Source organism: Pelophylax lessonae (assembly GCF_965119305.1).
Source record: "Pelophylax lessonae genome assembly, chromosome: 9".
Taxonomy (NCBI): domain Eukaryota; kingdom Metazoa; phylum Chordata; class Amphibia; order Anura; family Ranidae; genus Pelophylax; species Pelophylax lessonae.
In genome coordinates, this window is record NC_138776.1 from 249,703,498 (window position 1) to 249,730,325 (window position 26,828).

At 44.6% G+C, this 26,828-nt stretch overlaps 1 protein-coding gene across 1 annotated transcript in view; it reads left to right on the forward strand.

The window, feature by feature from the left end:
* The window catches only part of LOC309564361 (uncharacterized protein), a 1,000,117-nt gene that overhangs the window by 188,122 nt on the left and 785,167 nt on the right, over nt 1-26,828 (forward strand). Inside the window, exons 4-6 of the mRNA XM_082268988.1 lie at nt 15,016-15,113; nt 17,457-17,562; nt 19,443-20,258. Coding sequence (XP_082125114.1) covers nt 15,016-15,113; nt 17,457-17,562; nt 19,443-20,258 — 1,020 coding nt within the window. The remainder of the gene's footprint in view (nt 1-15,015; nt 15,114-17,456; nt 17,563-19,442; nt 20,259-26,828) is intronic.

Genomic DNA, 26,828 nt, shown 5'->3' on the forward strand with positions numbered 1-26,828 from the left:
TACATTACATTCTGTTGGTTTGATAAACATTGCTCTGGCTAGCTAGGACACCTAATACAATTTATACATTTTGAAGTGGGTGGCGCCTAGCTATCTAAAGTTTCTTTGAAGTCAGAGCTGAGTCTTTGGTGACATTCTTTGATATGCGGATAGTCATTGACATAGTTTGTTCCAAATAATTTGCTGAACAGGTCTTCAAAGGTCTAGATAGATAGCAATCTAACAGCTAGAGGTGTAAATGGCTTTTGAATAGGGATGCACTGATCTGATATTTGGATCGGATATCGGTGCCGATACTGCCAAAATAGCTGGATCGGTAAAATTAACCGATCCACGGCCGATCCGGTTTTGTTGAGTCCCGGCTCAGCTGTTCCTTACTTGCTCGGAGCCACTACTTCCTGTATAGGTCCGGCTCACAGGCGGAGTGATATCAGATTCCCCCCCGCCTGTGAATGGAGGAGCCATGCACAGGAAGCAGTGGCTTTGCTCTGTACTGCAGCCGCATGCATATTGTGTATGTGTGTAGTTCCGGATCAGTAACGGTATCGGCAGATACACAAAGCCAGGGTATCGGGACTAGAAAAGTCGGATCGGTGCATCCCTACTTTTGAACACAACAGCTGTTATGCAGTATGACTTCTCACAACCTATACATCCAATATAGCTGCTTAATCATAAATACATGTTTGATAATCATAAATTAATGTTTGATAAATAAAATGGCTTTCTTCCCTTTTCCTCATCAGTTGGAAGCGCACAATTGCCCAAACCTTGTAAAACAACTCATTCAGCTTAAAATAGAAATAAAAGGCAGCACATTTCTGTATAGATACAAAAAAAGGTGTATAAGTGAGCACATTCCCTTTGTTCTCAGCTGCATAGAGAGCTGGGGTAGAAGAAACAACAGTACACTAAGCTTCCCAGTGAAATCATTTGTAGGGGTGTGTGCCAGGACAAGTCTGATCATTGGAGGAGAGCAGGCTGTGTTCCCAGCACAGCTAGAGAACTGACCACGCTGTGCTTTCATGCCTAGCGTGGTCAGTTTTTGGTAAGAACGCAGTGGAACTGGCAGGAACACCATGGAGCAATACAAAGAGAACAGGATACTTTTTCATACAAGTAAATGGTACAGCAGGCACTTATCAGGAAAATTAAATGGGTATACATACTTTTTAACAGTACCCTTCACGGGAAACACCTGGCCTCAATTTTTTGGAGGGGTGGCCACAAACTTTTGGCTTATAGATAGGTGTATCGGTCCACAATCTTTTGACCATATAGTTTATCACTTTCTGGTGTTTTTTTATTATGATTTTCATTTATGTGATGGTGAAAACCTAATGTGCATACTGTCCAACTCCAAGATTTCTGTTATCTTTTGAAAATGTCATTATGATGTCAACCTAATAAATTCATGGCTTTTCTAAAAATGCAGTATTTTATCTTTATACTTTATGTACGATCTCTGCTTCTATTATCGGTTTGCTTTGTGTCTGTCGTTACCAGGGCTCGACAAATCCCAGGCGCCAGGTCGCCATGGCCACTAGAAATTACGCCCTGGCTCCTGGGCTTTTGCCAGCCCATTCATTGTCGCAGGAATGCACAGTTTGTATCACCCAACGCCTGGGACATACAGGTCGTTTTTTTTCTTTTTCCTACATTTAGCTCTTCTACTCACTTGTCAGGTGGAGGCGTTCGGGTGGCCCGATTTGCTTCCACACTCAAAAGTAAAGTAAATAACAATATACAAATTATTAGCCTATTGAAAAAAATATATATCGTTTTTGCTGTAGTATTTAACTGCAATCCATAGATTTCCTTCCCCTGCATTACTTTTTTTAACCACTAGATGACCTCAGTCTAATGGCCAATATTATTTAGCCAACTTCCCCAGAGTCCAGGACCTCCGGGACCCTCCCCAGTCTGGAGAAGCAGCACAATGAATAGCTCATTTCTCTTTCACTCTGCTTTCTGCTCCTATCAGCATGCTTATCAACACATGAACTGATTGGCTCATGTTTCACCTCTTCCCCACACATTCCTTCCCTGCTCTGCAAGAGGCTAATATCACCAGGTAAAATTTACTTACATCACATTTAAAAAATACGTTTACGGCCAATTTGCACTTCTGTGTGGTAACGTGGGCAATAAGTGCATTACCGCAACACACAGTAATGCAAGTAACTACTGCATTGTGGTGCAATTAATTTTGAATGGCAACCCCAACACAGTAAGGCAACACGCCTGCTTTGTAGCATGCCACTATGCCTGGTAGTGTGTTGTGGGTTCCCTCACTTTGGAGATGCACTATATTGTAAAAAGTATTGGAACAAGCACAGCAACTTGAATAGCATCATAGTCTTAGTCCGTAGGGTTCAATATTGAGTTGGCCCACCCTTTGCAGCTATAACAGCTTCAACTCTTCTGGGAAGGCTGTCCACAAGGTTTAGGAGAGTGTCTATGGGAATGTTTGACCATTCTTCCAGAAGCGCATTTGTTAGGTCAGGCACTGATGTTGGATGGTAAGGCCTGGCTTGCAGTCTTTGCTCTAATTCATCTCAAAGGTGTTCTATCGGGTTGAGGTCAGGACTCTGTGCCAGCCAGTCAAGTTCCTCCACCCCAAACTCGCTCATCCATGTCTTTATGGACCTTGTCCTCGTTTTGTGCACTGGTGTGCAGTCATGTTGTAACAGGAACCAAACTGTTCCCACAAAGTTGGGAGCATGAAATTGTCCAAAATATCTTGGTATGCTGACACCTTAAGAGTTCCCTTCCCTGGATCTAAGGGGCCAATCCCAACCCCTGAAAAACAGCCCCACACCATAATCCCCCCCCCCCCCCACCAAATGATTTGGACCAGTGCACAAACGGAGATCTCTCTTGGATTGCCTCTGGCTGTTATGTCTGCTGTTCGCTTGTGCTACTGGCCTCGGCTTGGACTTCTGACCAAGGTTATGCCTCCAGACTTGGTACCTCACTGCCAGAACGCTGCTGACTCCTGCCCATTCCTGACCTTAAACTTGATCCTGACCCTGCACCTGTTTGCCTAGCTGCGGCTGAACATAGCTTATGATTCTATACTGCTACTGGAAGGACTGAACATAGCTTACGATTCTTTACCGCTACTGGAAGGACTGAACATACTTTATGCCTCTATACCGCCACTGGAAGGACTGAACATAGCTTATGACTCTATACCGCCACTGGAAGGACTGAACATAGCTTATGACTCTATACCGCCACTGGAAGGACTGAACATAGCTTATGCCTCTATACCACCACTGGAAGGACTGAACATAGCTTATGCCTCTATACCGCCACTGGAAGGACTGAACATAGCTTATGATTCTTTACAGCAACTGGAAGGACTGAACATAGCTTATGACTCTATACCGCCACTGGAAGAACTGAACATAGCTTATGCCTCTATACCGCCACTGGAAGGACTGAACATAGCTTATGACTCTATATCGCCACTGGAAGGACTGAACATAGCTTATGACTCTATACCGCCACTGGAAAGACTGAACATAGCTTATGACTCTATACCGCCACTGGAAGGACTGAACATAGCTTATGACTCTATACCGCCACTGGGAGGACTGAACATAGCTTATGACTCTATACCGCCACTGGAAAGACTGAACATAGCTTATGACGCTATACCGCCACTGGAAAGACTGAACATAGCTTATGACGCTATATCGCCACTGGAAGGGCTGAACATAGCTTATGCCTCTGTACTGCCACTGGGAGGACTGAACATAGCTTATGCCTCTATACCGCCACTGGAAGGACTGAACATAGCTTATGACTCTATACCGCCACTGGAAGAACTGAACATAGCTTATGCCTCTATACCGCCACTGGAAGGACTGAACATAGCTTATGACTCTATATCGCCACTGGAAGGACTGAACATAGCTTATGACTCTATACCGCCACTGGAAAGACTGAACATAGCTTATGACTCTATACCGCCACTGGAAGGACTGAACATAGCTTATGACTCTATACCGCCACTGGAAAGACTGAACATAGCTTATGACGCTATACCGCCACTGGAAAGACTGAACATAGCTTATGACGCTATATCGCCACTGGAAGGGCTGAACATAGCTTATGCCTCTGTACTGCCACTGGGAGGACTGAACATAGCTTATGATTCTATAACGCCACTGGAAGGACTGAACATAGCTTACGACTCTATACTGCCACTGGCGGGGGAGAAGGGGAGGAGTCCCTGTGTGCGTCGCAGCTCCCGGAAACAGGACTGAACATAGCTTACGACTCTATACTGCCACTAGAAGGACTGAACATAGCTTATAACTCTATACCGCCACTGGGAGGACTGAATATAGCTTACGACTCTATACTGCCACTGGGAGGACTGAACATAGCTTATGACTCTATACCGCCACTAGGAGGACTGAATATAGCTTACAACTCTATACTGCCACTGGGAGGGGAGAAGGGGAGGAGTCCCGGTGTGCGTCGCAGCTCCCAAAAACGGGACTGAACATAACTTACGACTCTATACTGCCACTAGAAGGACTGAACATATAACTCTATACCAGCACTGGAAAGACTAAACATAGCTTATGACTCTATACCGCCACTGGGAGGACTGAATATAGCTTACGACTCTATACCGCCACTGGGAGGACTGAACATAGCTTATGACTCTATACCGCCACTGGAAAGACTGAACATAGCTTATGACTCTATACCGCCACTGGGAGGACTGAACATAGCTTATGACTCTATACCCCCACTGGAAGGACTGAACATAGGTTACGACTCTATAACGCCACTGGTGGGGGAGAAGGGAAGGAGTCCTGGTGTGCGTCGCAGCTCCCGGAAACGGGACTGAACATAGCTTACGATTCTATACTGCCACTAGAAGGACTGAACATAGCTTATAACTCTATACCACCACTGAAAAGACTGAACATAGCTTATGACTCTATACCGCCACTGGGAGGACTGAATATAGCTTACGACTCTATACTACCACTGGAAGGACTGAACATAGCTTACGACTCTATACCGCCACTGGCGGGGGAGAAGGGGAGGAGTCCCTGTGTGCTCCCGGAAACAGGACTGAACATAGCTTACGACTCTATACTGCCACTAGAAGGACTGAACATAGCTTATGCCTCTATACTGCCACTGGGAGGACTGAATATAGCTTATGGCTCTATCCTGCCACTGGGAAGACTGAATATAGCTTATGGCTCTATCCTGCCACTGGGAAGACTGAATATAGCTTATGACTCTATACCGCCACTGGGAAGATTGAATATAGCTTATGACTCTATACCGCCACTGGGAAGATTGAATATAGCTTATGACTCTCTGTACTGCCACTGGATGTACTGAACATAGCTTATTACTTTATACCACCACTGGAAGGACTCATGTGTCTCCAAGCGCCAGTTCACTTCTCCAGCTTCCTGGCATCTGCACCCTTCCACTGCCCTAAGAGTCTCTCTCCACTACCAGGGGTGCTTGGACGGGAACTGTGCAAGAGGCAACCCTTGTCACCTCGGGCTCCACAGTCCGGCACATGACAACAGGTAAGACATGGGGAGGGTCTACCTAGCACTAAACAAGAGGGTAGGATAGAGGAAGATACCAATATCACCTCCCTAAACATATTGCAGTGGCCCAGAAACCCCCACTAGGTTTCAAATGGGACAGAATATTCACGGCGTCAGAAGACAGCGCACTGCCAGCACGGCCCCCCCTCCCCCTGAAGTATCAGGTACTTTTACCAGAAGCAGTCCCTTTCAGGTATAGGGATACACACCATTATGCATAACTAATGTGTTTGGTGCTGTAAATATCCCCCCCCCCCCCACCCAAAAAACAAAGAAAACTTCAGTTTTATGATTATTATTAGCATTGTTATCAATACAGGGACTTTTAACAGAGAATGGACATGAACAGAGAAGTGTTTCTTACAGCCACCACTAGAGGGCAACAGTCTGCCATTTGAAAGCACATGTCTCCAGTTAAGGAGAAAGACATGTCCCCAGACAGTAGCCATTTTGTTGTAGCACAGCTATTTATTATAGCTGCTGTACTTTGTTTATATAACTAGAAGTATTTTAACTTTAGCAGAGCTGAAATGTTAATCCCTGATAAAATTCCCTGTTAACAGAAAATACATTTAAATAGCTTTTTTTTTGTGTTTAGCTCTCATCGCAGGAGGGTCAGCGGCCATTTTTTTGTAGCTCATATATAGGGACAGGCAAAAACTCTAGCAGTGTAAGGATCTTCCTGGAGGGAGTGTTACCTTGGAGAGTGTATGCCCAGTAAGGAGGAGGTAATAATATCTTCTTATTATAAGTGAAGGGGGTCCCAGCACTCTGTGTGGACTGGATGGGGGAATCATGTCACCTCCACACATCATCATCTTCTTGCAAGTCCTCTAAAGTGTAGAACCTTAGATGAGGAGGTCCTGTGGGGTGGATGGTGTTGAGGACAAATCTTCCAGAAGTATTACATAGAGTTCTTCGACCCCCTTTGGGACACAATGGTCCCTTTTTTGTAGAGATTTGAGAGATCTCTCAAATTAAATACCCTATATATCTATCTATGGCAAAGGTGACATTGCTCATTTTCTAATGTATGCAATAATTGTGAGCACAGTTGTTTAAAGACCCAATGATCAACAATGAACTGGTGTCTTTTGTGCCCTAAGGACTGTCGTAGTGAGATCACTATACTATAGAAATCTCACTATGACAGTCCTTGGGGCACAAAAGACCCTTGTGCTCCCAGCTCATATCATTACGAAGGGAGCTAAGCTGGTTGTTTTTTCCTTATTATACTTTGTTAATGAAGGGGAAACGAAATGGGTTGGGAGAGGTGCGGCAGAGCAGTGGTCTCTGTTGGGGATCAGTTGCAGCTGCACATCTTAACCCTGGTCATATCTGTAATTATAAACAATCACGCGTAGATGTGAACGCTTTAGGTAGCCTTTGGCTAGAAAAGATAAAAATCGATTTGGTTGAACTCTGTTGGACCTTCCACCTCGACTAGACATCTAATGTGTGTAATAAAGTGCTGGAGCACCAGAATTGAACGTTGATTCCCTTAGCTCAGGGGTCTTCAAAATATGGCCCTCCAGTTGTTCAAGAACTACAATTCCCGTCATGCCAAGTTATGTCTGTGAATGACTGTCAGAGTTTTACAATGCCTTATGGATTGTGTAGTTCTGCAACAGCTGGAGGGCCGTAGTTTGAGGATTCCTGCCTTAGATCTACCTTAAAGTGTTTTTTTTCTTTCAAAGAAGCAGATCCGTGGTTGAGATATAGTATAGGTGGACCCTGTTATGGTCCTAGGCTGCAACCTTTCAGATAACAAAGGAAGCACTTGCCAGACAATAAATTCTTAGGAGAGTACTGAGTAGCGCCTTGTAAAAAAAAGTTAATCTAATTCGAAAGCCTTTTTAAAAAAATGTAATGGTTAAGAGCAGTCTTTCTTAACCATTTTGCCCTAGAGCAGGAATGTCAAACTCCATTTCATCATGGGCTGTATCAATAGTATGGGTGCCCTCAAAGGGCTGATTGTATCTGGGGTGCACTACCTATCGAGTGCAACGTTCAGGATTATGCTACAAAGTGCAGAGTTCAGGAGTGCATTATGTACAGAGTGCAGGGTTTAGGAATGTGTTACGTACAGTATGCAGAGTTCAGGAATGTGCTATGTACAGAGTGCAGAGTTCAGGAGTGAATTATGTACAGAGTGCAGGGTTCAGGAATGTTCTATGTACAGAGTGCAGAGTTCAGGAGTGAATTATGTACAGAGTGCAGGGTTCAGGAATGTGCTATGTACAGAGTGCAGAGTTCAGGAGTGAATTATGTACAGAGTGCAGGGTTCAGGAATGTGCTATGTACAGAGTGCAGAGTTCAGGAGTGAATTATGTACAGAGTGCAGGGTTCAGGAATGTGCTATGTACAGAGTGCAGAGTTCAGGAGTGAATTATGTACAGAGTGCAGGGTTTAGGAATGTGTTACGTACAGTATGCAGAGTTCAGGAATGTGCTATGTACAGAGTGCAGAGTTCAGGGGTGCACTATGTAGAGAATGCATGGTTTAGGGCTGTGCTACGTGCAGAGTTCAGTGTGTGCTGTGTACAGAGTGCAGGGTGTGCAGCCCTAATCCCAACCCCCCCCCCCCCCCCAAAGCTTCCTCGCATCTTAAGCTACTACTTGGCTCGGCTCTAGTACCTCTTTGTGTAGGCGGTTCTTCCTCGCCTTGCATGGAGCTCATTTCCCTCTCTGGAGATTTGTCCCCCACCGTAAGCACATGCAGGGATCTGTTAGATCTGGGACCTTCTGAGCAAAGCTGTTCCTTGTACACACAGAAGACTTCAGGGAGTGAAGGGTGAGAGCCAGAGGTGGTAGAATGGACTTCTGCCACATTCCGGCTTCAAAATTTGGTGCGAGGGTCACATAAAGGGGCAGATTGGGCCTGCGGGCCTTGTGTTCCCTAGAGGAACCCTTTATAGGTCTTGGGGAACCACTGCTAAAGCCAATTCATTAGTGGTCAATGGGTAAAAAAAAAATGCCCCTTACATTGGTGACCAGTGACAAGATTTCTACATGTACAGTGTTGGTCAGCATTCTCCTCTTGGACATAGCTAAAAATAAATCATTGATATACTGCTGGCTCTGCTACGTAGTGTTGTCCCCAGAACTATGCAGGTACCATCAGATGGCAGGTCAATCAGCCATAGCTCAAGAAATCCCTAGCAACCTCTGAAGGAACCCCAGGGTTCCAAGGAACCCTGCCTGGGATTGGCTGGTTGAGAGCATCAAATACATCCAAGATATTCAGGGGGAAAGAGCCTTCCTCTTCTTCAGGGCTTAAGCAGTCAATGTTTACTGTATGAATTCACTAAAGGATGCACTAAGGGATCTGTGTTAAGGCTTGATGAGGACTAACATCTTCTTACAGCACTAAAGGATGCCTTGTTCTACCGCAAACTCCAACTTGCCGGGATCTCCAACGAACTTATATCTGGTGAGTGTACACCAGGAATAATTGGAGATTTCAACCACTTGGTGTTTTCACAGAACACCGGCAGCCTTTAAACTCTGGTAGATGCTATAATTAGTGCAGATTGTTAGTCCTCCCGCTAGTAACCAAAAAAATACCCGCCTCTAAGGCGATGACAACTAGCGGGCGGACTAACAACCTGCACTAATTATAGCATCTACTGGAGTGTAAAGGCTGCCGATGTTCTGTGAAAACACCAAGTGGTGGAAATCTCCAATCATTCCTGGTGTACACTCATCGGAAGTGACGTGGTTGTAGATCTCGGCAAGTTGGAGTTTTCGGCAGAACACTGGCCTGGACCAATATTTTTTTAATGATCATTTATTGGTTAAAACAATAACTGGATGCAATAATTTCTGAATCACTGAACTAATCGTTATTTCAAGGCGCTCTATTGCATATGTGGCCAGTATTAATTACAGAAGTCCATAGGTGACTTCCCCAGTGATGTTCCCATCCTCTGTATTCCTGGGATTCCACACTTGGAAAAAAAAGGAAGGAAGGAGCATGTGGTGTCCAAAGAAAATGTAAATTTGAAGGTTGGGTAAAAAGGTGTTTATTGAAAGTCGCATCAAGTACATCAATCCAATGTGTTTTGGGGGAAGGACTCCCCCTTTTTCAGGGCTGCTGAGCTCATTGCTGCACCTGCAACCACAGCTGTCACTCTGTCAGTCTGCTTTCCGATATCCTGCAGATAAACATCCACTTTGGGAACTTTTACCATGTAATAGCAAGTAGCAACAGCCCTGAAAATGGGGGAGCCCTTTCCCCTGAAATGCTTTTGATTGATGTACTTGTCGCTGCTTTCAATAAACACCTTTTAACCTATATTCAAATTCACATATTTTTGTACACCGGGCACTCCTACCTTTCTTCTTTTTCAAGTCTGAATGTGGAAACAACCATAAGGCTATACCAAAAAGGCAGCAGTTCGAACCCATAGAGGTTTCATTGCTATTATCCAATACTGGGTACATCCTACTGAAGGGATTCCTTCCTACTCGCCCACATAACCACCCACGACCAGTGACTGATGCAGTCAGTCCAGCGCGGTCTTCAGCACAAATGGCCGTCCACATTGGAACATCAAAACATCCCTCAAGATGATCAGTCTTCAAATGAGTATACGGTTTTAAAAAAAGAGTACTAAACCCAGCTGCAGTATACTTTACAGCCAAGGAAGCAGCCACCTTGGCCTCTGTTTGATTTGCCGTTGCCATGGTGCTGCACATGTGATGTTATGACACCAGTCATTGGATGGCTTGACAGTTCAGGTAAGGGCAAAAGCAAATGCAACAGTCATCATTCACAACATGCCTTAAATTTAATTGTTTTGGGAAACGGTGTAATCAGTGAGTTAATGGCACTTTTCCACTGCAAGTACCGGCTCGGCTCTACTCTGCCCTGCTTGGCCCGGTTTGCTTTTCCACTGCTGGTACCTCATGGTACGGTGTTGGAACGGTTCGGTACGGTTCGGTACGGTACGGTATGGTATGGTTTGCTTTTCCACTAAAGTAGTACTAAAGTTAAGTGGGTGGGATAACAACGATTCTCTGACCAATCAGTGGCTAGTAGTGACTGCATGCAAAGGATTGTGGGATATGGTACCGGGTATGGTACCTCTTGGAACCACAATCGAGGTGGTACTATTTTTGAGAGCCGTACCGTTCGGTTCCATGCAGTGGAAAAGCGCCGCCGTACCATACCGAACCGTTCCTACACCGTACCATGCCGTACCAGCCGTGGAAAAGCACAAAGGCGAGCCAAACCGTTCGGTTCCATGCAGTGGAAAAGCGTCATTAGTTCTGCTTTAAATTGACACAAAATGGATTGAACACAATGGGCTGTATACATAAGATGGTATTTTCAGTGGTGCTAGGAGAAGGGCTTCACTCTGCAGCCACACCCCACCTAATGGCATCAGGCTGAGCAAGTTTTAGCTCACGCAGCCTGAGTACCAGATAACAATAGCCTGTAGACCTGATCACTTTATCTACTGCACTATGTATTTTAAGAAATACAATTTGATTTAGTTACACTTTAAATTTCGTTTTTCTAAAATATTATTGTTTGTTTTCCATGAATGCTGCACAAAGCAGCATCTATTCTAAGTATAGGTTCAGATATACAGAGCAGTGGGAGCAAATGGAAGGACACAAGGATCTGTAGAAGGAAGTCATGATGGAGAACTGGCCGCCCCTCATATCACCAGGTAAGAGGAAATTTTAATTTCTTGCAGAGTGAAGAGTATTGAGGATCCCCCTAGATACACACATCCTCTGATATAAAGACATAGAAACAATGTATTCAGTCAGTGTGTGTGTTTCCTACAGATGGATCCAGTAACAGAAATCCCCCAGAGAGATGTCCCCGTCCTCTGTATTCCCGGGACTCCACACAGGAAGATCAGGAGATCCCTCAGGAGGATCAGGTAGAGGGCACTGAGGGTATAAATCGTGATATTCTTGTGTTTCATCTTGTTAAAAAAATGTTGTGTTGTGTCTTATCCAGGACGAAGGCTTGATCGTTGTTAAAGTTGAAGATGATGAAGATGACCCGTATGTGATGGGCAATAATCCCTGTAGGGAGAAGCAAATCCCTCCAGAGATCAACACAGGTGAGTTATAAATACTAAATTCAGAAGATAAGAAGATAATGAGGGTAGTACGTTTGTTGAGATCTTCTGTTGGCTAACACATCTTGAATCAAAGCTCCCGTAGAAAGGTCTGAAGACTTCCGAATCTACAGGAAATATTTACTGACTTGGAGTTATCTGACCGTATACAGCAGGGGTCTCCAAACTATGGCCCTCCAGTTGTTCAGGAACTACAGTTCCCATCATGCCCAGTCATGTCTGTGTATGTCAGACTTGACAATGCCTCATGGGACGTGTAGTTCCGCAACAGCTGGAGGGCCGTAGTTTGGAGATCCATGGTATACAGTATTGCTTCCTATTAGATGTTGGATAAGATGCACCAGTTATTAATGGATAGATTTAAATGCCTTTTATAGGGTTTATGTAATCTTCAAACCTGCCTTGCACTTGTTAGCCTCAAGGATCATGCCCGAGGGGGTCTCCCTTCTCTCGAAAAAGCTACTTTGATTTTTCTTTTTGACAGCAGTAAGTGTGGATTCATTTTTGTCATGGTTACAAATATCCAGGCATTACTAAGTCTGATTTTGAATGTCATTTCTGTCCTTGTTGTCCTTTGGAGTTCTGAAATAAAGAAGGGTAATCTAAGATGATTGCTACATTGGTAAATGTGTACACCACATGCTGTGAGTGCCGTGGCGGTAAATAGTTGCCTCCTAGGTAACTGTTCTACTTAGATGACTGAAAAAGATTTAATATTTTCTATTGTGACGGACCACCTGGCACCCTGCCTGGGTGCTTCTGCCAAGATACAGCTTCCTCCACTCTGGAACCAAGAACCAGGTATTATAGCTAAGCTTTGCAACAAAGAACTATACGACACTAGCTTAGGTGCAAACTGGAACTGACCCTTTATTCTAAATTCACACACAAAATATACAACATAAAATCAGGTAAGAGCTTCACCACATTGTCCTAAACAATGCAAACTGTAAACTGTAATATCATCATCAGTAATATATTTTAATCATACATATAATGAACAGCTTACATAAACAGTAACCTAATCAACACCTAGCAACTAACAGGTAACAGAGACCTAATTAACTAAGCTAACTAAAGGCCAGGCACCCAAACTTTGATTCGTCTGGGAGTGTCCACTCCAGACAGTCCGGCACCAAGACCACAGGTACACAAAGTACATTACACATGCTGTCTGTCAGGTGCTTGGTTTTTCCCTGTGTAATCTGCACAGTACAAAAGTCATCATAGGGCAAAACTCATACAATGTTCCAACAGTCTAAAAAAGTGGAATTAATTTATCTTCATAGATTTCTTGAGGGAGATTGTTGATAAATATATCTGTCCCAAGTGGAGAAGCTTCTCTAACGTAGTGTGCAGGGGGGGGGGGGGGCACCATGTTTCTTCTGACCATTAACCTGTAAAAGATTAATATTACACCTTTCCATCCACTCCAGAAGGAAAGCCTTTTTGTCTTTTTTTCAGAGAATTAATCCAAGCTTCGCTCTCAGCATTCATCGCGTTGTTGTCCATCATTAGAGAATGATCTGCTCACCAGGGGATCAGAGGCTGAACTGAGCCCTTTACCAGGCTCTGACTGGAAGAAGCAGACCAAATCCCTGGTCTCCTCCATGGGCCATAATCAGTGGGTAGTAGGTTAGCCCCTAGTCCCCTCAGAAGATCCTGTTCTGGTTGGGTCTGTCAAATTCAGGGCCGGTGTTAGACTTTTTTGCACCCTAGGCAAGACTAGCTACTTTTACCTCCCTCCCCACCAAAAATAAATAAATAAAACTTCTATAATTTTAAAAACAGTATCAGTATAAAATATTAAAACATCTAAACATGAAACTGCTAAATTTCCTTTAATTTGCAAAAATATGTGCCATAAGATGCCAAAGGGACAGCCCAATCCAGCAAAAAACAAAACAAAAACAATCCAGTAAAGAAACATCCACATATAGCAAAGAGACAACCAAATCCAAAGAGACAGCCCAATCCAGCAAAGAGACATTTGGGGGGGGGGGGCATGTTATAGGTGGGGGGAGTGTGACAGGTGGGGAAGCAGTTTTAAAGACAGTGGGGGCCAGTGTGACAGTTGGTGGGCACCAGTGTGTAAGGTGGGGGGCAAGTGTGACAGGTGAGAGGGAGTGTGATAGTTGGTGGGGGGCAGTGTGACAGGTGGGGGCCACTGTTACAGGTGGGGGGGCAGTGTGACAGATGTAGGGGGCCAGTGTGACAGGTGGGGGGGCAGTGTGACATTTGGGGGGGCCAGTGTGACATTTGGGGGGGGGCCAATGTGACAGGTGGTGGGGCAGTGTGACAGGTGTAGGGGGCCAGTGTGACAGGTGGGGGGGGGCAGTGTGACATTTGGGGGGGCCAATGTCACAGGTGGAGGTGGCAGTGTGACAGGTGGGGGGGAGCAGCGTGATAGGTGCCAGAACTTCACTCAAAGAGTTGGCTGCTCGTGCCAGCTTCTCAGGGCTGACCTTAAAGGATAATAAGGAGGGAGCTGAAGCAGGCACATTGCATGGAATCCTATGTCAGCATTAAGCGGCCTGTCAGAGCAGCCAATCACGGAGTTGTGCACTTGTTGTCCCATGGCCAATCAGTAGCAGGGTTGGTGTTCTGTGTGGTGGCAGGAGGGGCCAATGACTACTTGTGTGTTTTGCTGTTCCGGGACTCAGTGAGTGCCGAGTAGAGGCAGGAGGAGGACAGCATACGTGTATATAAGGAGTGTGGTTACCTGTCAAGTGTTCCCTGCCCTGGGGGAGTGAGCGGGATGGTCTCCCCCCGTTATTAGGAAGGGATTCCCACACTTTCCTCGCTCCTCCCCTTCAGCCCGGGAAGTGAAGGCAGATTGGGGACGGAGCAGAGCGCCCTGAACACGCCGCTCTGTGTGTGTGTGAGCGGAGCCGAGGCAGCCATCAGTGGTAGTGTGCTGTGTGCACAATCTGCTCCCCAGACTACGGAGAACGAGGCACTGACAAAGTCCAGGTGGAGAGCAGGGAAAACAGTAGCCGTGGCTGCGCCCTAGACAGCACTGCGGCCTAGGCGGCTGCCTAGTTTGCCTATTGGTAGCGCTTCCCTGGTCACATCTATTATTTAGGATAGTCTGCTAGATAGTAATAGATGGAAAGTCATCGCAGGTACTTTTTCTGACATTCTCAGTAAAGCCACACCCGCACATTTATTGCAGGTACATAGCAAACCTCACAATGGTGTGCTTTCTCCTTCACCAATAGGAATGTGTTGGAGGCAGGATGGGACAGGCAAGCTTTGTGACAGAATCACTTTAATATAATAACATGATTATGTAATTGTTTTTTACAGATGGATCCAGTAACAGAAATACCCCAGAGAGATGTCCCCGTCCTCTGTATTCCTGGGATTTCAAACAGGAATGTCACAGGGTCTCAGACCAATATCAGGTAGATGGAATTGCTGCTGCATGAAAAACCTAACAGCATTGAAATTGTATTACAACTTCTAGTATTAATGTACACATTTTATATATAGGAAGTGAGCATAAAGCAGAAAAGAAAAAGAGAAAATCCAAATCAAAAGTATTGGCCTATTTTAGGAGGAATCTAAAAAATGAAAGCCTAGCTCCAGGAATATATTCACAAATGATAGACTGTTTCCCCTATATTACTTGCACACCTTCTCGCTCTTTTTATATAAAAATAGCCAAATATCTTAAAACTACTGAAAGTAGTAGTTAATGACCACCACTATCTCTCCTCCCGCGTTTCAATGGTTTAAACAAGTGAGAGGAAGTCACTCCAAAAATGAGGGATTCCCTGGCTGTCACCTTAACTAGTGTTCCCATTGGAAGATTTCCCTTCTATTACTGTTCTGGGGACAACCCAAAATTTGGAATTTACTTTTCACTTTTAGGTATAATGTTTAGGGATGCACCGATCCGATATTAGGATCGGATATCGGCGCCGATATGGCCATAATAGCTGGATCGGGGGATCGGTAAAATTAACAGATCCACAGGCCCTTTTGCGCTTTACATAGCTGTGAGGGAGCAGAGAACAGCTGTCAAAGAAAAAAAAAAAAAAGAGCCTCCTGCAAATGCCTGTCAGGGCCGGATCACATTACTGCAAGTGCGGTGATCGCATGTAATTCGGAGCGCACTGCTCCATCATTACATGCGATCGGATGTGCGGATGCGAATTCAGCCATACACTTTGTATGGCTGAATTCGCATTGTATCCGCACCAAACACGCACATGACCCTTTTTTCCAGCCGCATCAGGATCGGATCGCACGGTGGTTCGCACTTCCGATCCTGTGCGAACTGTCAGATCGCACTGCGATATGCGATCAAACTGGGGGTGTCGTTAACATTTAATTGACACCCCCTGCATATCGCATATGGCAGTGTGAACTGCCAGATGTGCGTTTGCGATGCGGGAACAGACTGCGAATTCGCAGCCTTCCCGCATCGCACAAGTGTGAACCGGGACTCAGTCTCCCAGTTAAGTAAACACAATGAATACAATGTATCTTTTCGTTCTCTGCCGGAGTAGGGAAGTTTAACCTCTTAAATGCACAATGTTATAAGGTATCTGCCGATAACGATACCGACCCGGAATTATTATTTTGTTATAAGCTCACAAAACAATACTTTCGGATCGGACTCGGGATCGGCGATTTCACAAAGCAAAAGATCGGCATCGGGACCAAAAAAGTCAGATCGGTGCATCCCTAATCATGTTAAACAGGACATGGGGGTGATAACGATAAACAGGATAATTGGGGGCACAGACCGCAAAAAAAAAAAAAAAAACCTGACAGGTGTTCTAATCCCTCTCCACCCTATCCAAAAAGAAAAAAAAAGGTTTGCTTTTAGTTACACAAAAACATTTTAAACTAAGACCCGGTCCACACTAGTGCGACTTGTCAGCCTGACAAGTCGCGCTCCCTCGCAGTCCATTGACTGCTACAGGACCCGTTCTAATAGGAGCGACACAAGTCGTTCCGACTTAGAAAAAGGGTCCTGTACTACTTCGGAGCAACCTCGGAGCGACTTGCATAGATTTCCATTATGTGAAGTCCATGCAAGTCGCTCCGAAGTCGTGGTGCATGGCAATGCACAAGTCGCTCCCGAAGTAGTACAGAGTCGTGTCGCCTTAGTGTGAACCGACTCTGAATGTCATATTGCCAAGCAATATACACTGTGTGGCCAAAAGTACGAGGATACTCCTGTTTTTTGAGGGTGTTGCCTACCTTTTTTTTTTAATTGAAGAGTACTATTAAAGCTCCCCATCCCCAAGGTGGTGGTGGTGGATGGGCTCCATATTATTTCCCATGATTTTGGAAGGAGATGTCCAGCAAACTCATATGAATGTAATGCATTAGTGTACACAAACTTTTAGCAATATAGTTTCTTCTTCCAATTCTGCATACAACTCTGACAAATTAAGACTGATTTTGGGTAACCCTACCTAAAATTCTTCTCAAAAGACGTGAGCTGCATATTCGTATACCTCAACCGCTGTTGTGGGCAGAAGGAATAAATGTTCCCTGGTGCCATTTCAGGTTCTATCGGATGGAAGTTTCATGACAAGTTCTTAAAACTCCAGGCTAGGAACTTACGTGCCTAAAACTTGTATGAGAGTTGAAATAGTAAAAGTGCCCAGTTTGATTGAGTCCTTTAGTCACTTCCTTCATCTACATGCTTGGCTCTGTTACTAAACCTCATTTTAGGCCGTTCTTTAAAAATAATTTAGTGTACATAATTTCCAATTGATGTTCTTTAGGATGAAGATCTAATTAAAGTAGAGGTGAAAGAGGAAGAAGAAGAGCCATCTGTGATGGGTGATGAGCCATGTAAGGAGGAGGAAATCCCTCCAGAGATCAGCACAGGTGAGTAATAAACACTAAGGCTCCGTTCACATCTAGGCGTTTTGGGGCGTTTTTGGGGCGTTTTTCTGCTCTAGGATCAGCTCTCAAAACGCCCAACAAGACAAATCCTATTCATTTCAATGGCCCCTGTTCACATCTGAGCGTTTTGACGCTGTATACAAAACGCCCAACGCTCAAAAAAGTACATGAGCTTCTTTTTGGGCAGATTACAGGCGTTTTCCATTGATCTCTATTGAATCTAAAAACGCCTGCACAAAAATCGCGGTAAAAATCGCGGTAAAATCGCGGTAAAAAACGCCGCAAAAATCGCGGTAAAATCGCGGTAAAAAATGCGCGAAAAACGCTACGCTCAGGTGTGAATGTAGCCTTAAAACCTCAAGAGTCCCAGATTCTCCATGTTTACTCACTAAAACAATTGACAGAAATGAACTGCAGAGGGAGGGGCTTATGGCTGGGCATCCAAAAAAAAGGATAAAAAAAATCAGTACATCCAAGGGGAGAAAGTCCGCTTTAAGGCCCATACACATGATATCCAAGGGGAGAAAGTCCGCTTTAAGGCCCGTACACATGATAAGAAAATCTGAAGGGAAATTTCGTCCGACGACCGATCTGCTGATTTTCGGATTCTTAGTATGGTGCTTTCGACAGCCGACTCCGACTTTTCGGCTGACAAAAATCCTGATGTGCAGGCTATAAAATTTTTGTTGTCCGTAATACAATGTTCGATTTTCGTCTCATTAGTACAGATTTCGACTGAAAAAAGTCTTAAGAGCAAGACTAGGCATGCTCAGAGACGAAAGAACACATACAAAACAATCCAACACATGACATCACTTCTGAAGTAGAATTCTGTCGTACGGGAAAATTCGTATGAAATAAACCTCTTCACTTTCCACATCAGACTAGCATGCCACAAAAAACTGACGACAGATCGTTCGATAATCTGATCGTGTGTACGGGGCTTTAACAAGGGCTCTAATCCCTTTCCATCCAAAACTAACAAAACAGCTTAATTTCCATTTTATAAGGGGCGTATATCAATTTTCTTTATTATGCAAGTATTAAAAAATAAAACAAAAAGTTTATTTATGGAGCTCAATAGCTTAAGGATAATTTTACACACACAAGTAAATGGAATATAACAGTTATACCTCTTTAAACTTTGCTTAGTTTTGAATAGATCCCCCACCCTTTACTTCTTGTCCTGGTAACATAACAGGAAGTTGCAATGATTCTGGTTAGACACGTCTCTGACATGAAAGGGCCTCAAAGCACCTTATGTGAATACGAGAAGGTACAAGGAAAACAGGAGCACCGCACTGAAGACTTAGAAGTCCAAGAGTATTTGTTTCGTTATAGAAGGTAACAAGTCATTGTGTTTTGAGGGCTACAAGCCTTCATCAAGGCTTTAAGTGCATGTATGAAGAAATAGTATGGATTAGTAAGTCAACTTGGGAGTAAGTTGCTTCATTATTTTCCTTAAATAGTTGCCTTAACAGCTGTTTTAATAAGAATTCATCCACCACCTATTTCATACCAACACTAGAATTTTCAATGAAGGAGCCTCTGAAACGTGTTGGCCTGTTATCTCCCAACTTCTATGATGAAAAAATACAGCGCTCTTGTTTTTTATAACAGTAAAAACTTAGCAGGTGATCATGAAGAATATTTTTCCCCATGCAGGAGCAAATTGGATCATGCTTTATTGGGTTTTTTGCCTTCTTATAGATCAACTGTGAGTATAGGATTGTGTATATACAGATGTGTGCATATATACATATATATATATATATTTTTTTTCGCTTTCTATTGGTTGAACTGAATTGACTTGCTACTGGATGTGTCTTTTTCAACCAGACTATGTAACTTGTTTCCTCCAGATGGAAAGTACAGAAGATACAATGTGGAGATACGTCCCATTATCTCTCCAGATGGTGGATTAGAAGATGATGATGATGATGACACATATGATTCATCAGAAGAAATTTCCCTTATCCCAGGTTTCCATCCAGCACATCATAGTACAGATCCATCATCTGATCCTTCTACCCGTGTTGGCTGTTTTTCTGATGACTCCATTTTTGCAAATCACCAAACAGCCCACAAAAGGGCAAAACTCTTCCAGTCGCCTGAGTGTGGCAAATGTTTTACTGGAGAAGCAGAACGTATCTCCCTCCAGAGAAGTCCCACAATGGAGAAGCAGTTTTCATGTCCAGTGTGTGGTAAATTTTTTACTCGAAGAGAGTCTCTTATTTCGCATCAGAGATCACACGTCGGGGAGAAGCCATATACATGCTCCGAATGCAGCAGAGGATTTTCCTGTAGAAAACTTCTTGTCAGGCACCAGAGAATTCACACAGGAGAGAAACCATATTCCTGCTCTGAATGTGGCAAATGTTTTAGCCAGAAATCAACTCTTATAAGACATCAGAGAGTTCACACAGGGGAGAAGCCGTACGTGTGTTCTGAGTGCGGGAAATGTTTCTCTTTGCGGGAAACTCTTGTTTCCCATGAAAAGACCCACACAGGGGAAAAGCCGTATTTGTGTTCAGAATGTGGGCGATGTTTCTCCTGGAGAAAGCTTCTCACTAGACACCAAAAGATTCACACGGGCGAACGTCCATATTCCTGTTCTGAGTGTGGGAGGGGCTTTGCACAAAAGTCAAACCTCGTCCAGCACCAGAGGATCCATACAGGTGACCTGCCATATTCCTGCTCTGAGTGTGGAAAACGGTTCCCAAAGAAGTCCTCCCTCATCTCACATCTTAGTTCTCACAGATGACACAGGGTTTCTTTAAGGTTCCACAAAGTAAACATGATAACTCCTTTAAATAAAGAGGGCCTATCCTGCGAAAGATGTGCACATGAAAGGCAAACAGGGGGAAAAAAAACTAGACACCAGCATTGCCTGTAGGCTCCTTTCTACTGATCTTTTTCCCATTGTTGACTTACAATGCATTGTTCTTCTTATTTCTCTCTGGAGGTGGGCCTCTTTGAAGAGTGGCTTCCTCATGTCAGTGATGATCCCCTAAAAACTGGTCACCTGATGACTGTTGAGGGAATATTCAATGTAACGGAACAGGGCACCCCTGTACTGGGTACCTCCGTTGACAGATGCTCCTAGTGCTTCCCGGGGGTTTCAAGCACTCCACCAGACACCGTAACCACTTCAGACCCCACAACCGCCGTAGCTTGGTTAGGGTTTCGTCATCTCCTACCCACCCTGGACCTACGACAAGGCTCTAGGTTCCCGTGGGTGAACCTCTTTCCCCAGAGAGTGCAGCAGAACAAGCTCTTACAAGAGCTTAGTGATTATCTAAGGGAGTATGGAAGACCATAGCAATCCCTTGTAGCATATCCCCCCAATAAGAGACGGGAATCTAGATTGAGGGCGAAGTAACTCTAGAACAACTTTATTGAACAAGAAAACAGACTTGTATACAGTTTTCACCCACAAGGTTACCACCCAGGTGGACCTTGTTGAAGACTGGAAGTAACATTCACCATCCAATAGGAACAGAGTTTTACACTCTCATACAGTGTACACAAAAATATACAATGTGAGACAATCCCCCCTCCCCCTTAGCATCCAATCCACATACCTATATACATCCCATAATAAGTTTCTCTTAAGGCAGACAGACAGAACAATGTGAGGTCATTAACACCTAATAATGAGACAGGGCAATCCACATTCCCTCCCAATACACAAACAAAAGGAAAACCTGTCTGACATTGAAAGATATGTAATATACACAGCATTTATGAATTACAGATTTCATGGCAAATGGGAATAAATCTTCATATTTCTATATGGAGATATTGCTGACATATGAAGCAATCCAAACCATTACTTATCTGTCTTTAACTTCCAGTGACGGTGAATACTGTCATATTCAAGAAGCAGCAGAGTTGTGGAAAGCACAGATCTACAGAATGTTGGTTGTTATGGCAGTACAACTTATTAGTGGTCAAGATTTTATTGCTTCTTATTAATGAATATCAGGCCAAAAATCGAACTGGCACCAACAGAAATGAAAGTTCTCGGCCATACTTTATTTAACCACTTAAGCCCCGGAGGATTTGGCTGCTAAAGGACCAGGGGTTTTTTTGCGATTTTTTACTGCGTGACTTTAACGGACAATTGCGCGGTCGTGCGATGCTGTACCTAAACGAATTTGACGTCCTTTTTTTCCCACAAACAGAGCTTTCTTTTGGTGGTATTTGATCACCTGTGCGATTTTTTGATCACGCGCTATAAACAAAAAAAGAGCGTAAATTTTGCAAAAATAACAATATTTTTCACATTTTTTTATATGAAATTCCCCAAAAAAAAGTAAAAATCAAAATTTTTTAACATTTTTCAGCTAATTTGTTTTATGCTACATATGTTTGGTAAAAAAAATCGCAAAAAGCGTATTTTGATTCGTTTGCGCAAAAGTTATTGCGTTTACTAACAAAGGGAAAGATTTTTGTCATTTTTGGTGTTTTTTTTTTTAACGAGTAATGGCGGCGATCTGCGATTTTTTTTTCGGTACTGCGACATTGCGGCGGACAGATCGGACCCTTGACTGACATTTTTGACACTTTTGGGGTTACCAGTGACATTACTGCAGTAATCAGTGCTATACATATGCACTGTTACTGCAAAAATGACACTGGCAGGGAAGGGGTTAACTTTATTGGACAGGGAGGGGTTAAGTGTGTCCTAGGGGCGTGATTCTAACTGTGTAGGGACATTCCTATTGGTGTAAAAGCAAAGATCAACCGTTCTACATAGTAGAACGGACAGAACTTCACTTTTACACAGGGAGAACTGACAGGCAGCTTGTTTACACAAGCCGCTCTGTCTTTCTCCCTTCACAGGAGCGATCGCAGTGTGACTGGCGGACATCGAGTCCGCCGGTCACACGCACTGACTTGCCTGCGAACGAGCCACGGCGGGCGCGCGCCTCGGCGGGCGCGCGCCCGCCCGCGATAGGCTTGCAAGTCAGTGACAGGCGAGTGACGTACCGATACGTCACTCTGCCTGGCCGGGGCTGACCGCCGCAGTATATAGTCGTGCGGCGGTCGGCAACCGGTTAAAGATACATAAGAAGAGACCCTGAAACACCTATCTTGGAATAAATCCTTGTTAGGCAGTGATATCACAAATACCAGCCAAAATAGAAGCATTTGGTCATGTGATCACAAAGTGGTCAAGAGACAGGTGACACTGCCTGAAATGTGATACTCTCCTTGGCTAAAACCACAAGACTAAAGCAGGCCATAGACGTTTCGAATTTCGTACGAAAATCGTGAATGCCAGTGTTATCGAACGATTTTCGTATCGTTAGTGTGGTATGTAAAACATGCGATTTTCGTACGACAGCAAAAATTCACATATCCAACATGTTGGGTTTTTTTGCGAAAATCGGCCAAATTTCGTATCATTAATGGGGGAGTTGTATGATTTCACCTAACAAAACACAGAACAGTAGGGAGTGTGTCCAGTAGAGATGTGGTTAAAAGGCACAAAAAATAGTGTTTGGTTGTACGATTTTCGGATCACATTGATGGTACACTCGATGATGTACATGAGTGCCGCTTGCGTTTATCGCACGATAAATCGTATGAAATTCGAAACGTCTATGGCCTGCTTTAGTGTTGGTGTTCAGTCAAATGAGATTGGATCAATAGATTCATCAGGAGAAGTATTTCAAGGTGTTTTTAACATCAATAAACCAAGTATGGCCAATGGGTCAAGATGGGGTTGAGGTCCAGGTGTTAGCTGTTGAGTTCACTACATGTTTTGGAATAAAGCCTTCCATTTGGATTTTAACACTTCAGTTTTTTGAGCTCCAAATCTTAGGTTCAACCTACTGTATATACCAGTTTCCCAAGGTTTTCCATGAGGTCCCTTGGTGTATGGAAGCAGCCTACAAATTACCCAGATCCCCCATCAGGATAACAGAAGTAGAATACTTTGACAATATCAATGAAAAAGTACCAAGTAGAATCCACCTAGGTTCCCAGCGTCATTCAATACACTATCTGAAGTAACTTCATCGAGTGTCAGCTTTGGGTGTTGGTGCTTCAGGCGGCTTTTAGGCTGCAGTCAGTCCCCATTTCTGTTTTTTGTTTTGGCCTGTTGGCGGTTGTTGCACATCCCTCAGTTGGACTGCATTTAGATTTCCCAACAGGATCAGAATTTTTGTGTCTCCTAATGGATGAGAAAGAAAATAGTATTTCTCTATCGTTCAGTGACGGACACAGCTCCTGATTCTTCGTAACCATTGGGTTATACAGCCCCCTACAGGAGTAGGACACTAGGCAGGAAAAAGCTTGAGAACAAGTGTTTGTTGCATGGGCGCTTCCGTGGAATACAACAGGCTTTAAGTGAGACACTGCACTTCGGCAGCACTGGAGAGGAGAAGCTGTACAACAGGCTTTAACCGGTTGCCGACTGCGCACAGTATATTTACTGCGGCAGTCAGCCCCGGCCAGGCAGAGTGACGTAGATCTACGTCGCTATCCTGTCACCAGGTTTTGAGCCAATAGCGGGCGAGCGCGCGCCCTCTGAGGCGCGCGCCCGCCTCGGCTCGTTCACAGAGGAGTCCGGGCGTGTGACCGGCGGACCCGATGTCCGCCGGTCACACTACGATCGTCGGTAGAGCGGGAGAAAGGCGGACGGCTTATGTAAACAAGCCGCCTGTCATTCTCCCCTGTGTAAAAATGGAGATCAGACGGTTCTACTATGTAGAACCGTTGATCTCTGTTTTTACAATAGGAGACCTGTCCCATCACAGTTAGAATCACGCCCCTAGAACACACTTAACCCCTCCCTCTCCAATACAGTTAACCCCTTCCCTGCCAGTGTCATTTTTACAGTAACAGTGCATATGTATAGCACTGATTACTGCAGTAATGTCACTGGTACCCCCAAAAGTGTCAAAAATGTCAGTCAAGGGTCCGATCTGTCCGCCGCAATGTCGCAGTACCGCAAAAAAAAAATCGCAGATCGCCGCCATTACTCGTTAAAAAAAAAAACACCAAAAATGACAAAAATCTTTACCTTTGTTAGTAAACGCGATAACTTTTGCGCAAACCAATCAAAATACGCTTTTTGCGATTTTTTTTTTTTTACCAAACATATGTAGCATAAAACAAATTTTTGGGGGGGAATTTAAAAAAAAAAAAGTGAAAAATATTGTTATTTTTGCAAAATTTACGCTCTTTTTTTGTTTATAGCGCATGATCAAAAAATCGCACAGGTGATCAAATACCACCAAAAGAAAGCTCTGTTTGTGGGAAAAAAAGGACGTGAAATTCATTTAGGTACAGCGTCGCACGACCACGCAATTGTCCGTTAAAGTCACGCAGTAAAAAAACCCGCAAAAAACCCCCTGGTCAGGAAGGGGGTAAAATCTCCCGGGGCTTAAGTGGTTAAGTGAGACACTGCACTTCGGCAGCACTGGAGAGGAGAAGCTTGACTACGCCCTGTGGGCAGTCCTAGGGGGTATACACCCACACTCAGCTATAGGCACTCAGTTTTTTCTGCCTAGCCAGGAATAAGGACCCAGTTCTGTACCATCAAGGGCCAGGTTTGGGCCTTGCCAGTTTTCTTTTAACGTCCATTGGCCACACTTTCCTTGGTGCGTACCTTTATCCAGGGAGCTTGACGCTTGGTTCCTCCGGTGCAGTCTCTATTACCACCGTGGGTCTTCAAATTGGTGTTGTCAGTTATCCAGGAATCTCCCTTCGAAAATATTGGGAAGTTCCCCTGCTGACGTTGTCCCAGAAGGTGGCCTTTTTGGTGATGATTACTTCTACGTGCAGGATATTGGAGCTGGCCACGTTGTCTTGCCATTCACCTTACCTGTTGGTTTACAGAGCTAAGGTGGTTCTTCGTTCCTGTCCGTTGGTCCTTCCAAAGGTCGTCTCTGATTTCCATTTGAATTAAGACATTGCGTTGCCTTCCCTTTGTCCCAGGCCTAAACATCATAAGGAAATTGCTCTGCATTCCCTGGCAGTGGTTCGGGCGATCAGGGTGTACCTGGCAGCTACGAAGTCTTTTTGGAAGTCAGCCTCACTATTTGTACTCACGGTTGGACCTCGAAAAGTGTTGGCTGCTTCTGCTGCGACCAGACAGACAGTGATTCAGGCCTTTTCAATTAGGGGTCAGGTTCCTTCTTTCCCTGTTAGGGCACACTCTACTCAGGCGCTTAGTGCCTCCTGGACCTTCCGTCATCGGGCATCAGTGATGCAGGTTTGTAAGGCGGCCACCTGGTCTGTGCACACTTTCACAAAGTTTGGATGTGTTGGCATCTGCGGATGCTTCTTTTGGCCGCAAGTTTTTGCAGGCTGCTGTTTAGAGGACTTGGTCCTCTTTGAGGGTGTATTGTTTTATTCAGGTGAGCTCCAGTTGTTTTGGTCGAGCTCCATGTTACCTGGTTGGCTATGGGAATTTTTTTTCTGATGTTTTCCCACCCACTCATGTTTAACGCTGCTTTGGGACAATGGGTAAGAAGAATTAGGAGCTGTGTTCGTCAATGAACGAAAGAGAAAATGGGATTTTTGACTTACCGTAAAATCCAATTCTCTGATGTTCATTGACGGACACAGCACCCACCCCTCTATGGAGTTGGCTTTCTTCTGGCACTGCTTGTAACAAAGCTGAGTGACTATAGCTGAGTGTGGGTGTATACCCCCTGGGACTGCCCATAGGCGTAGTCAAGCTTTTTCCTGCCTAGTGTTCTACTCCTGTAGGGGGCAGTATAACCCAATGGTTAAAAAGAATCAGGAGCTGTGTCCATCAATGAACATCAGAGAAATGGATTTTACGGTAAGTCAAAAATCCCATTTTTTTTTTTAACCCTAGGGGCTCTTTCACACGGTCCGCCTCCGTAGGCGGATCCGTGCTGCTCAGCGGGGATCGATCCGCCGATCCCCGCTGAGCCGGCGGATGACAGTGCGGAGAGGGAGGTGTGACAGCCCCCGCTGCTCTCTATGTGGGATTGGATGAGAGCGGACCGCCTGTCCGGTCCGATCCCTGAACGGATGGAAAAATAGGGTTTCCATCCGTCCAGATTTCACGGACAGGATCGGATACGGATGGCAGCGGGTGTCAGCGGAGGCGTCTCCGCTGACATCCGCTGCCCCATAGAGCTGCATGGAGGATCCGATCAGATCCGCCTAAAAAACTGACAGGCGGATCTGATCGGATCGCCCGTGTGAAAGAGCCCTAACTCATTTGAAAATTTCTTTCTTGGAGCCAGTTGAGGGAC